We start from the raw sequence: 13,253 nt of genomic DNA on the forward strand, positions 1-13,253 counted from the left end.
AAATAACTTCCTTTAGATTAATTCTTTGGGTTGATCTTAAAGCAACTGGAAACACGAGTCTTTGTCTTGGTTTGGATTTATCCTTTCTGACTTCTGAGATTCACAGGACATATATATATATATATGCTCTCAGTAGGCATGGTGTCTCTTCCTACCTTGTTGTTTCATACCCTTAGCAGAACATGAGAGGCACAATATTACCTTAAGCATGTAACATGCATTGAACTAGTAGATACCTTGCTCAGAGATAAGTGCTAAACATTCTTAAAGAATTTAGACAAGAAGGAACTTCTTAGGACTATACCCATTTCCACATATCTTTTCAAAGTAATTTAAAAACTCTTGGATGAGCTACTCATCTTGTAAATATGGTTCTGCTAATGTTGAACCGGCCTTCTTGCATGTATTTTTTACAACAGCTTCTATTTCTGTCTGCTGTGTGGAAGAAACAAAGAAAACTTAATTACAAACTCCTAAGTGTCTTCAGATTGATCATAAGAAAGTGGTTTTGTGAAGATCTTTGATCTTTATTTAAAATGTAAATGCATATTCAAGTTTAACAAACTGAAATCATACATAAAATCTATCTCTTGAGCAAACTATCTTTTAAAACATTTTAATGGAGAGAGACTAACAGACAATGAACATTGCTGTAACTTCATTGTCTTTTAATTCAGGCTAATAGTAAAGAAAGGAACATTATTTTATTAGAAGTGATTAGAAAATAAAATATAAGCAGCTTATTCTCCACCAAAAAAAAAACCAAACCTTCAAGTATAAGTAATAATATCTAATCTATTTTTTCTGAGATTAAGATAAAATTAAACAAAATAAATCGATGATAATACCTTGTTCTTATTACACACCTGTGGTGGGCCACTCAGCAGCAGCCTCCTTGGGTGAAACGTGTCCATTCTGCCTTCATTTCTGTTGTTGTAGTCCATATGGATTGGCTTGGGAACTGTCCACTGGCGGTAGTATAGAGACTGCTCCGTGCAAGTCATCATCTTACTCATAAGAGGACGAAAAGAACTTGCCCACATAACAGAATGATAAGGCAAAAGGGAAGACGATTTGGGAAGTCCACTGCTATCCGTAGAAGTAATAATATCATAAACCAGTTTGGGCAGAAAAACTATGGGAGGCTGTTTTGATGCTTTGGTCATGGAGCACTGAGAGGTCTGTAGGATGAAGGAGTTATGAGCAGGTGCAGAGGAGGAAGAAGAGGAGGAGAAAGGTGAGGAAGATGATGAGGTGATGGAAATCTGTGCACTTTTTATGTTTTGTTTTATATCCAGCTGTTCAGTTACCACTGGCAAGTGTTTGCTGATTGTTGTTTGTGCCCCCTTGTCTATTTTCTGCTTTTGCCTTTCATAGTTATTTGTAGTTTCTTCAGCACTGTTGCTTAGCGCTTGGTGGGGGGATTTTGCTGTATCTGCTGCTGCTATTAAAGGAGGAGATGGCTCACTGCAGAATGCTGTAACTAGAAGAAAATTCTTATTTCAATACAATGCAATTATCTCTACTAGTCAATGCCATAGTTAAACAAAACCAAAACAAATAATCGTTTGGATAGAGTATCCATCAAACATTGCAATCCTGCTCCTGTTCTTGCTTTCATCTTTCTTGTATTGGAAGTCATAATGGGACTAGTTTGGAGTATTCACCTCAATGCAGAAAGTGGCTTTTAAAGTACTGAAGTTCACAGGAAACTTGTCAGTGACTGTCCTGTCCTCTACTTCTCTCATCCATTCTTTGCTTGAAGTACTCATCAGATACTTTCATCACTCAAGACAGATACAAAATTACCAAAACCATCATTTAAGAGAGTGTAAGAAAATAATATTCACAGGCTATTATCCCACCAGACTACAGACACAGACTGACATCTAGAAACAGTCCTCTGAGTCAGCTCTGAATTGACACGTGTCTGCATCACCACAGCACTTAGTCTGATGTAATAAAACCTGGTTCTCAAGTCTCTGGTGCTACATAATTCATTAGTGCATTCACACAGCAGCTGGTCAGCTCAGAGCACATACTGAGCTCATCAGTGTTGGCCTTGAATAGGTCATGTAGATATATCCCACAGCTAATTACTGATTTTCTGAAAGTGGTATATTTTTACCTTATATATTCTAGTTACTAAGATTTCTTGAAAGTTTTAGGCCTCATTTTAAGCAGTTCTAAGCATCTTTAATGCTTAGTGAATTCCAAAGAGATGCAAATACTTCAGTCTTCAGAGTAGACTGAGAACTGGTTGAGGAATCAGTCTCCAGACAGTACTAGGAAAACCTGTCTGAAGCTGAACACAAATAAAAACAGCTTTTATCTCAAAGGTGAAAACAACAGTCTTGGTTCTCAAAAGAATTCCACATTTTGAACTAATAAAAGTCTGTATTTTCTCTTGGCCTCAAGAAATAGCTAGAGATATACTCTAGCTGCATATTAATCTAAAGTAGCCAGTAAAGGACATTAGCAATAAATACAAAAATATCACTAGCAGTATGAATGGTTTCAAGTAAAACCACTGTGACATCCCTCAAAATACCAATATCCAAAAGCACGGGGAAAAAAATAAAGGACAAAAGATTTCCTTAACCCCAGGCAAATTGAGGCACAAAGCCACAGGCCACATGGACACTGTGGAACTGATGAGCGGCCCAACTTTAGAGAAGAAAGAAATTTGAAAATGAAAGTGTTGAAGCTTATCCAAATATTTTCAGGCTTTTTTTCCTAATGTAATGACCACTGTGCCTGTGGAAAAGAAATCATGGGCCAAATATGCCTGTTACCATGTTGAAAACTACAATTAGATCGAAGAGATCATTTACTGTCACTGGCAAAAAACGTGTTTTAAAAAGCTGTGTGAGATTGCAGCTTCTAGGATGTTATGGTACAATGTATATTCTCCACTTCTATTCAACTCTTCTCTTAATATTATCTGCATAAAAAGCATGTCAAGATATTTATCAGAAAAAAAAGCTGTAGTAGTTCTCAACATTGCCTCATGCTTTCTATGTCAGTCTGCAGATTAAAAAGGAACCAAAGGTTTAAAAAATTTTTCATCTCCAAAATAGCTTTCAAATGATGCAGAATTAATGAGTGAACATTTCAGAGCAAAACCAAAAAGGTAAAAATATCCATGAGGATGAGCTTTCTTTCTCTCCTACAGATTTTAAAAAGATTTTTTTAAAATGTGAGGCATGTTTTCTTTTTCATAAATTGTCATATCTCCAGTCACAGTACTGAAGATTCATACCTCAGTGGCACACATTAAAGAAGTGCCTGGTTTAGGCACCCCAACCTATGACTATTTTTCAAGCAAGAAAATACCTGATTTTTTATATTTCAGAAGTCTGAGCCTTATTTTTTTAAATTTATCTCTAGTGATCCCATTAAAATAGGCCTTATCAAAACCATAGTGATTCATGCCTTTTATTATTTATCTAATAAGCTGAATAAAAGATATCTTTTATGTCTTAAATGTAACTTAATAGAAATGATCGTAAGGTCTTACTGGAAGCTTTTGAAGACAGAGATGAAGATGCAGAGTCGTGGGAACAAGATCTTTCTCTTTTCATAGGACTTCTTTTTTCTGAAGTAGAACCTGTTTCATGAATGGTAGTACAGGAAAACATAACCAAAATACATTTTAAGCCTGTAAGAAGTCACAGCTGTATTGTCAAAGCAGGGAAAAGTACACAACAGTTTGTGTGGGTTTTGTCCTCATTCTGACACTGCTTTCAGTATGGAGAGTATCTGTGCCTACCATGCAACACTGGATCAGCCTGTGGTCTAACCTAACTATGCTAAGCTTCAACAGCTTCATAAAATCAGCGCTGCAGCCAGAAGCTGGTAATCCCTAGGCATGCCTCAACCACATCGTCTCTTTCTACCTGTGTCTTGCTTTCCTCACTAACCCAGCGTCAGGGAAACCAACAGGGCAACAAACTGCTTTGTCAGTATGTTATGAAATTACTTCCTACCCCATACAGCTTCATGGCCAGACTGTATCTCAGCTTTTGGTGATGAAAATCCCTATTTGTACAGCCACCAAGGGTATTCACTTGAGGATTCTAGCTCAGGCTTCTAAGTTAAAACATTTGTTTCTTTACAGTTTCACCATGGCAGAGAGACATAAGTACTTAGACTGTAAGGCTATCTCAGGTGCTCTGAACTGGACTCTGGAGGAACATACTGTGCTTCATGGACTAGGAAAGCTGCCTTACAATTTAGACGCCTAACAACTTAGTGCCCATTTGACTCAGACTGCATACTGCATATAACCCAGGCGTATTTCAACTAAAACAAACTGAAAAACTAGTGGACAGAAGTGCTTGTCACATCTAACATAGGCCTCTATCGTAGACAGTCTGAGTATGACCTCAGGTATATCATTCCTCTATGAAAAATAAGTATTTGATTAAGGCAAATATTTTTGTTGTGCTTGTTCTGCTAGCCTTACTTTCAATGAATAAGAATTGTTCTGCTGTCCTTATTATCAATGCATGAGAATTTGAACAGTAACCAGCTCTCTTCCTCCTCACAGTACAGAAAAAGAAATGGAGGCAAACAGTTTGAGATTTAAATAACCTACAGGGATAAAAGTCCCTTGTCTTCCATAGTTACAGGCACAATAGACAGTAAAGAAAAATGCAAAGAACTTACCGATAATGCCCATCAACTATCACTCAAAAAACCCCTCCAACAGTTCCTGAATAAATTATTGTTGTTTGTTTACACATGGAAAAGTTCTTACTTGTTCTTTTAAGAAATTATAGACTCACCAACTCTACATTCATGAATTCACGGTCATTTTCAAGGAGCACTCAGAAGTTACTATGTTCAGATTTATTTTCTAGCCATACTGCTTAATACCTTACAAACTAGAGACTACTTAGCTGTACTATAGACAGTTTCCTTGGAAGGAATCATCATCATTGTCACTATGTAAGCATAGGTTGGACAGCATCAGTCAGGGATAGTTTAGGTGAAGTTGGCTCTGCTGTGAGGGAGGGCATCGGGTCAGTGCTTCCCAGAGAGCAAAGCACACACTTCCCTGCTGCAGGGAGGGCAACACAGCACAGCACTCCAGACAGTGACTGCCACTGGATGTACCCACTCCAGCTCCACTTTGCAGCAGCCTGAACCTATGGGGCAAAGAAGGGAAGGAGGGAGGGGAGAGAAGGGGGTGAAAAAAACAGAGCAAGAGAACAGATGCAGCAGCAAGACTGCAAAAGTTAAAAATGCTACCACAGCAGCAGCAGCCCCTGGGCAGGGAGGGTGAGAAAACGCAGGTTCAATGAGATGAAGTAAAACTGCAGAGCAGAGCTCAGTCAGTAAGGCTGACTCCAGAAACCCTCACCTAGTAGGCAGCCACACAATCCTTCTTTTTCTAATACAACTCAATCATTTTACAGCTTCTTTTATTATCACTACTAATAATACCTTCCGTCGCTATTTCTTCATCATCAGTGCTGCTTAGTTTCTCTGGGTCACTTTCTAATGCATCATTCACAACTGCCTTCTCTGTGTGAATTTCTGAGCTCACAAAGTATGCTGCCAAACCAAGTTCTTGCTCCAAGTTTGTCCTTACCAAAGAAGACGAATTTATTAAACGTAGGTCACAGTATCTCAGTGATCTGGAGAGAAACAAGAGGGGCTACTATGAAAACTCACTGTAATCTACTCCTGTATTTCTTTTACAAACACAGCCAAATGGGAATTTTTTCATGATCTGCTTAAACTATGGATGAGATAGAACACAATATAACTTTTGTGCTTATTAAGTTTACCACTGTGGTGCATCCACTTCTCTTTTTCTTAATCCAGTTATGCAGCTTAATCCAGTGCACTGAACATCAGCATCAGCATAAGAAAAAGAATAATCATTTGGGTTCTAAACCTACCGCATAGAATGGGATTCAGTTGAACATACAAAAGCATTTAGTGCCCCAGGGCATCCTGGATGGCTTCCAGCTGCCATTCCAGAAGGCACTGATCTCTACACACATCCTGTAGCACAAATGCCTGCATCACACAGATGTCTCAAGTACCTTAAGATATTTAAAGTATACTATTTTTTACATACCCTTATACTCTCCTTTAAACTGGGACAACTCTCATAATATTTTCTGAGCTATTTATATCTTGCTACAAACAGGAGGTTATTATTAATAATATGGATTTTGTATTTATGATATTAAAACTGCTGAGAAATGGAAAAGAAACATCTTGACACTGAAATCTGTTTTCTTCTCCCACAAGTGATTACACAGTTAGTCTTTAGCTATTTGGTAAGTGATGGATAAAAAACTGCCACTGAGAAAATACTGGATCTTCTTACCGTGGCAAAGACTCCCCTTGTGGATCCATACCACTAAATATCAATATACAAGGCAAACCTTCTAGTTCCAAATAGGTCTGTGGCCTCCAATCTACATCTTCAATCTTCTGCCAGATCTGTATAAGGCAAGAAACACTATTGGACATATCTGTGTGGCACAAATAAAAATACAAAAATATATACTTTCATCATCCGTTATATGAATCAATTTTTTATAGTGGATGGATTTTCCGTGAAGGGAAACCACAGAGCAGAGCCAATTTCAACATAGGTAGATTGCAGAATTCTTAGAGCGCTGTACGTAGCAATCTGCCTGCTGTAAATCTGAGGAGACTGGGCTAGCATATCCCAGCCTGAAAAGCCTTCCAGCTTCCCAGCTGTGCAGCACTGAGGCCAGGGCACAGACAAGTAGAGTGGATACAGTACAATGGACAGTAGAGTAGGAGCTTTGGAGGAGAGTAGAGTGCAGAGGGTTGCTTCTCATGGCAAATAATGTATGGATGTCTGAGTCCAAGCAAGAAAATGAGCTAGGAATGAGATTTTTTCACCTTAGAGGAATAGGGCAAAGCTGGAAGTGTTTAGCACACACACACCACTGTCCTCACTTGCTACACCTGCTCTCCTCCAAAGCTGTCAGTTTTCCTGATAACTTCATGAGAAGTTTGACAACTAGATCTATTGTTCGACCATTTCACATCAGGCTATACTGCTTTACTTACAGCAGTCAGTCATTTCTGTTGTAAGACTTATCTACAGATAAGGACTACACTGTAGGACCAACCATACAACAACTCAGCTTCTGACATTCGTACATGTACCACTATTATGTATGTCAGAGAAGATAACCAGGATGTGATTCAGAACTTACACTGATACTTCAGAATAAGTTATGCCTAATTTATAGCAGAATGAGGTCAGCATTAGGCCCTGGATCTCCAACGACATCATCTAACATCTAATTACATCTTAGACTACACCTAACGTACTTAATCAGTACAGAGTATACCATATATATATTACACGATCCTAAAATGTGAATACATTTTTGCTTTGGTGATCAGATGATGGTAATTTTATGAAAAGCAAAGGAGTATCAATTTTATTTTGTTAAACAGATGACCCACGACTCAGGACCTAAAGGATATAAATTAATTCATAAACAAGCACATGGTCCAGAAAGCATAAAGTCCTGAGCTGTGAATACCGGGATGCTCTAGGACTCATGAACAGCATCACTGATTTGGTGCCTTCATGCCACCTGCTGGTGATAAGAATAATGTAACTCTCAGTTGGTCACTGGTTAAAATCTTTTTGCACTATGATCATTTTGTGAGAAAGTTCTGCTAAACTGTGACAACTTTATTTGGCTTTTTTCCTTGTGGTTCATGGTCCCTGTAGCTAAATGCAGGTCAGTCGTTCGGGAAGGTTGCTGATGAAAGTCAAGTTCTAGTCAAATTGGTTAATACTCCACTGAGTATTATTAATCAGAGGTAGGACAGTAGAGGTCTTCTCACAAACAGTATGTCTAAAAGATGAGAGCCATGCTCCTTATGGCAGTTATTTTTACCAGTAAGACCCACACTTCAACTCATGACCATAACTCTCACCAGTAAAGTCTCCCCACCTACCCATCTATTGAAGCTTCCCAGCCCATGTCATTCTGCAAGTTACCTTTAGTTGCTCCACAAAGTGCTTCCCTATTGTGATTCCAGAATTAGGATTTCCCAGGATTATTTCAAAGTTATCTTCAAGGGCTAGTCTTTCCCTTACATTATACAGACGTTCATATGCCACAGCAGCCAGTGGAGTACATGGAATTCTCAACACTACCATGAGGCCATGACCACTAGGACATTGTCTTGAAGAGTTTATGAGGTTTTGGGTGATCTCCAGAGTTTCAACTGAGGTGTAATTCTTCATCTGAGAAAGACCACACACAGCCATCATAGCTGCAGAGTAGTGTTGTATGAGGACAAAAGTCCTTATCACTGCACTGTGTAATCTGGGGAACCTGAAATAAATGATGAATTAAATAGTGAAGCATTAACAACTAAAGTGGAAAAGGTAACTTTTACAAAAGAAAGCAAACTCAAGTTTTCTCCCGTAAAGAATTCTTCATATCTACTATACAATGGAATCTCACCAAATTGCAGTTTCACAATCAGAACTGATGTTGTCTCTCCATTTCTTAGTAAAGATTTACTAAGTAAGTAGTCCAGTAAGGTTACATCACTTGAAGTTACCAAGGCTTTACTGCTGTTACAAAATTTATCACAGAATATTTGCTAAGGCATTCTGTAATATCATCAATCAAAGTTATATTTTCTCATCAATAAGAATGGTATTCTTCATTATGCATTATTCTTAAGGGGCAGGAGTGGGGTGGGGTGTTTCTTTTGTTTTCTTACTGAAGCTGTGAACCATATTACTTTTGTTTCCAAGAGGACTGAATACGTAGGCAGCATCTAATGAGCATTCTCAAGTTCCCAAACCTAGGTACACCATCTCAATCCCCAGTCTATGGAAGGCAGAGACATGGATATGCAATAGTTCCCTGTGCTCTGGTTTTCACAGCAATGAAACCCAGGTGCACAGTAAAAAGAGGAGCCATGGCCTGCTCAGAAAAGTGCCTGATGTGTGTGATCAGAGCTCCAAAGCACGCTGCAGCAAGCCCCAGCAGTTAAGCGTGGATGTGCTCAGTCTCCCAGTTAGCAATACAGACTCACAAGATTTTACTTGTCCAGTCTCATTCTTCTCACAGATCCCAAAAAACTCATCCACAGCCGTATGCATGCACATAACGTGCCACTGCTCTTTTGCAGTGATTCTAGACTTGCTCCACGGGAACTACAGAAAACGGATGATGTATTTTCAAGCTCTGATGATGCTCTGAAGTTTTTATTGCTAATTTAATTGTACAAACCACAGTGATACGTCTACTTCTCTTTGTGGTCCAAGTGCAGTATACACAAATGCTATACATCAAAATCAGTCAGGGTTAACCAGCGATAACATTGAACGAAAGGAATAACACATTTGAAATTACATGATGATGCACACTTAGATTATTATAACATAGAAGGTCACAACAAGAACACACTCTAAATTGATCTAAACAGTGTGCATGTTTGCAGTAAGAGGCAGCCTAGACTGGTTAGATTACAGGCCAAATATATGCAAAAAAGATGGAAGGAGAAAATCAGAATGAGTGAAATGCCCTTGCATATGCAGCTGATTTGTGGGACAGCAAGAAAAAAAAAAAAAAGAACCAGGCTTCTAGCTAGTAACTGATTCTGCTAGAATTTACCTCCTAAATTTCCTGTGTTAAACAAAGGAGGGTACCATACCTCTTTCCCAAAGCCGTGACCATTGATTCAAAAGAGCTGTCATACCGGAGCAGTGGAATACTATGTCCAGAGAGGGTGGACTCAATGAATTCTGACAGTCCAAAGTATTTCTTGTTTTCATGGTATAAATCTACACCCTAAAGCAAATGAAGCAATAAAAATATAAGGTAAGGTCTATCAATCAGTAATTTACAACTGATTAACCATTGGTATCTCACAAGTTTGCAATCATATTCTCTAATAAGCATACATCTACTCAGGTGTATTAAAATACGGAGAGAAAGAAACAATTCTTTTGAAAGAAGTTTGACCCAATTTTCCCTTGTTTCTTTCTTTCTCTTTCCTCACATATACACATACACAGACAGAACAGCTATGTCCGGAATAAATATGCACACATATGAAAAAAATCCAGGTATTGTACATATATTTATGCAATAATGCACTATAGAGATTTTAGATGATTTCCATTTATGTAGCTCAAAGATTTTTATAAGAGCTACTCATTTATAGAAGATATAAAAGCAAAAAAAGAAAAAAAAACCAACAAAAAAACCCACAAGAATTGACAGGACAAGCAAAGGGAAAAAGAACTTGCCACAAACTGAACAAGAAAAAGATGCCATGCGAATGTCATTCTTGTTTACAGAAATCATGGGGCCTCCACAGGTTTGTCAAGTACGTAAATGTAAAAAACCTTATGAAAAGCTCACAAAAGCACCTCAAAGCATCTGTCTTACATTGCTGTATGAAGAAGGCCAGTGGATCTCATTGTAAGGGCTGATGTGAGTATGCTGTGTCTGCAGTGCATAGGGGAAGGAAGTCACGTGGAGGGTCACAATATTTGGCGCCTCTTTCACCTCCCTGCAGTTCAACAGTCTATCAACAAGTCCTGTGGACACTTCTGTTTGAGGATAAAGGCTATGCATAGCACTGCAAAAAAGAAACCCAAAACCTTCCAAAGTGATCAGCACGAGGGAACATTTGTGTCCAGTGGAACAGCTTTAACCTGGATACAAAATCAGAGTTAAACACATACAAGGAACTTAGGACTCTATTCTTTGCCCTGCTTTTGTTGCTTAGAAGGATGGGAAAAGAAATGCAAATTATTTCACTGCAGATTAAAATTTCTGTAAGTTTGATAAGCTCCCTAGCTAGAAAATTACCAGTCTCTTACGGCTACCACAATATGAGAGAGAAAAGATGAAGGGAAGCTGATATTTTGCAAGTTACTAATAAACAATAGTCCTGTAGTAACTTTGGCCAGATTGTTAGTGTTGCGCTTCAGAAAATATAATGCCTACCGACAAAAATCAAGATAGAAAATGATAGACAGTAAGTCAGTATGACAGAAAAACAGAGGGAAACTACTTGTGATAGAGTTTTTGTGAAAGGGAAGAATAGCTATTGTTAGGGCAAGTGCCACTATCATGGAACACCTACAGTCGATTCCGTGCTCCAGTGTAAAACTTCAGTGCAAATTTATGCTATTTAATTTTTGGCATTTGCCTGCAGTGACTAAATCACAAGCCTAGTCACTGCAAGCTTCTTCTGTTACTACCAGGAAGAGGTAAGTAACTCCAGAAACTGGTTGTGTGTGTCCACCCATGGTCCAAGTCAGCCCTCAGAGATGCCCGTGTCTCTGTTGTGTCTGTGTGAGCAATCCCAGGCAATTACACTTCTGGTTTAGGCATGTCATTTAACTGACTTCAGTTAGGTGGTATGAATCCTGCTGTGCAGAATAGGCACTTGAATATTTGTCACTCACATATCTTTATCAGATAAGAGATAAAAATGTCAGAGTTAAACAGCGATACAGGTACTTCCCTACCTCAAGGATGTTACATTAATAAATGCCTTTAAAGGCTGTGACAACTGCAATAGTTTCTGTAAGTTCCCAAGACATACAGGAGTTGAACAGGCAATGCTCACATGCAAAAATAAAGTTTTGGTGAAAATCATCATTCTCAACCAGTGTGAAAGACAAGACCTTGTCATTTCAGTCACAAACAAGATTCCATATTTTTTGGTTTCAGAAACACTACCATGCTCCCAAAGTTGGAATATGCAAGGTATTCCTGGAATTCAGTATGTTCTCTGAGCAACCCAGTGCCTCGGGAGTCAGAAAGCAGAAGCAGCCCATTTCTCAGCAGGCAGATTGTTGAGAAGCCAAGGAAACACGTCTCTGTAAGTGAAGCAATGAGTTATGGAAGTGAGCTGACGGGGAACTTGGTAAAGGTTAGACGGAAACCGCCCTGCTTCCCTGAGAAGTCTACCTGACATTACTATGTATCCACAGCAGCTTTCAATTTACAAATCAGTGATTCAGGATAGAAAAAACATCGTACTGGAAATTTTCCAGTCAGTTAAAAACATAAACAGCAGTGTTGGTTCACTAGTTGTCTACTCACTGTGGAGGGGTTTTGCATGTTTTACAGCCCAGAGGACACTGACAGAGGATAATTGAGCTCTGTATACTTTCACAGGAAGCTTTCATTTGAACAAATGACAACCAGCCATAAAAAAACAATAGCTGGGGCTGAAAAAAGACAAGAATGGTGAGCAAGAAAAGCTGAAATGTTCCACTGAAGCATAATATAATAAGCAGGTTATGAATAACTCACAAAGGTCCTTAAAAGAAAACATATTTATTCAATGCATAGGAAGATAGAATTAGCAGAAAGATGCAAACAAAGATGAAGGAAAGGATAAATCAGAAAGCTGATCTTGACAGCTAATGCAAACAATAATAATTTATCTAAAAACAAATTACAGTTCTCTTACCTCATTAGATCCCAGTGTGCATGATCATGGATTAGGACAAACAGTGTATGTGGATTCTGCATAGAGTTTTGTAAAAAGACTTTGAATTTAATCTGGGCCTCTGCATCTAGTTTCATTACATACTGTTCCACCCTCTGCTTTGTAAGATGTTCCTTTTCTAATCCAAGTTCTAACAAAATACCTAAAGAAATGGAACAAATGTCAGTATTTCAAGATACAGATGCATCTAACAGTGTCCTGTAAATCTAAAATAAAGCTAACTAACGAGCACCTGAGTGCCAGAGATGAAACAAAGTCTGCTGATAAGTCACTTCAGAGGGTGGAACACAAATCAAGAAATCAATTTTCTCAAAGGAACCCAAATCAAGATTTTGAGTGCTGGAGTCAGCAATTGAGCAAATATGAGACAGCAATTTCTGAGCCACTGCTAGCTGGAATGGACGAATCTGATGTCGTTCAATCTCATAACCTGGAAAAAGGCAAAATTCTGTTTAGATATATGCCCAAAGACTAATCTAATGCAAAATGTTAGAGTCTGGCAAAGAATGACTGATCTGCTCTTTAAGGTACTTTGCTTATGAACAGGAGTTCCAGTTTATGAAAATCTATATGGAATATGCAAAGAAATCTTTCTGCATTTGGGAATTTTGGTCCTGTAAGTCTCTTAAATGTCTGAAAGCTGAAAGTGAACTTGTGCAATCATACTCTGCTATCACAGAAGGAAAGACGTAGAGCTTCAAAGACTACTATACCCAGTGGAATGAAGCAGAGCA

General features: G+C 38.5%; 1 protein-coding gene across 2 annotated transcripts in view; it reads right to left on the bottom strand.

Annotated features, from left to right (window-relative positions):
• The window catches only part of GREB1 (growth regulating estrogen receptor binding 1), a 108,939-nt gene that overhangs the window by 25,208 nt on the left and 70,478 nt on the right, over positions 1-13,253 (bottom strand). The window contains exons 14-22 of one of the 2 annotated variants that reach the window (XM_005238167.3): positions 12,752-12,949; positions 12,481-12,661; positions 10,437-10,629; positions 9,697-9,833; positions 8,021-8,360; positions 6,350-6,465; positions 5,452-5,645; positions 3,521-3,610; positions 867-1,483 (exon numbers count right to left, since the gene is read on the bottom strand). In XM_005238167.3, coding sequence (XP_005238224.2) covers positions 867-1,483; positions 3,521-3,610; positions 5,452-5,645; positions 6,350-6,465; positions 8,021-8,360; positions 9,697-9,833; positions 10,437-10,629; positions 12,481-12,661; positions 12,752-12,949 — 2,066 coding nt within the window. The remainder of the gene's footprint in view (positions 1-866; positions 1,484-3,520; positions 3,611-5,451; positions 5,646-6,349; positions 6,466-8,020; positions 8,361-9,696; positions 9,834-10,436; positions 10,630-12,480; positions 12,662-12,751; positions 12,950-13,253) is intronic. The other variant, XM_027787845.2, reaches the window with a different exon arrangement.

Source organism: Falco peregrinus, chromosome 7 (genome assembly GCF_023634155.1).
Source record: "Falco peregrinus isolate bFalPer1 chromosome 7, bFalPer1.pri, whole genome shotgun sequence".
Taxonomy (NCBI): domain Eukaryota; kingdom Metazoa; phylum Chordata; class Aves; order Falconiformes; family Falconidae; genus Falco; species Falco peregrinus.